At 60.8% G+C, this 637-nt stretch overlaps 1 protein-coding gene across 1 annotated transcript in view; it reads left to right on the plus strand.

Annotated features, from left to right (window-relative positions):
• The first annotated feature begins 203 nt into the window (after window positions 1-203).
• Window positions 204-637, plus strand: part of LOC107199423 (NEDD8-like) — a 4,066-nt gene continuing 3,632 nt past the window's right edge. The window contains exons 1-2 of the mRNA XM_033511788.1: window positions 204-236; window positions 432-500. Of these exons, the coding sequence (XP_033367679.1) occupies window positions 219-236; window positions 432-500 (87 nt within the window). The 5' untranslated portion in view covers window positions 204-218. The remainder of the gene's footprint in view (window positions 237-431; window positions 501-637) is intronic.

The following is a 637-nucleotide window of genomic DNA, read 5'->3' on the forward strand; positions in this document are numbered from 1 at the left end:
CCAACCAATGGCGCGCGTCCAGAACCCGGAAGCGCTCTCAGAACTACAAACCCCGCCATTTTGAGCGCGGGCAGTAGGCGGGCGCAGCGCGCTGATTGGCTGAGAAACCGGAAGCGCTCCCTCCGCCATTTTGAATGCGGGCAACCAGGACGCAGCGGCCGCGTCCTCACTTCCGCTTCCGGTTTGGCGGCTCCTGAGGCGCCGCCGCTGCCGCCACGATGCTCATCAAAGTCAAGGTGGTTTTTTGGGGTAAAAAACGGGGATTTCGGGCAAATCCGTGGCTTTTCCGTCATCTCGGAGTGTTGGCGGGAAGGCGCGAGGGGATTTTGGGGTGAAAAGGGCGGATTTGAGGGGTTTTTTGGGCGGGTTTTTGGCGCGGGGAGCGTGAGGGGAGCGCGCGGTGCATTGTGGGATGATGGCGCCCCCCACAGACGCTGACGGGAAAGGAGATCGAGATCGACATCGAACCCACGGACAAGGTGAGCTCCCAGTTTGGACCAGTATGAACCAGTTTGGGGTGGTTTGGACCAGTATGAACCAGTTTGGGGTGGTTTGGACCGGTATGAACCAGTTTGGGGTGGTTTGAGGTGGGGGGGGAGCCGCCAGGGGGTCTCCCAGTATGGCCCAGTTCATCCCA

This window comes from Parus major, unplaced genomic scaffold, assembly GCF_001522545.3.
Source record: "Parus major isolate Abel unplaced genomic scaffold, Parus_major1.1 Scaffold686, whole genome shotgun sequence".
In the NCBI taxonomy this organism is placed as follows: Eukaryota; Metazoa; Chordata; class Aves; order Passeriformes; family Paridae; genus Parus; species Parus major.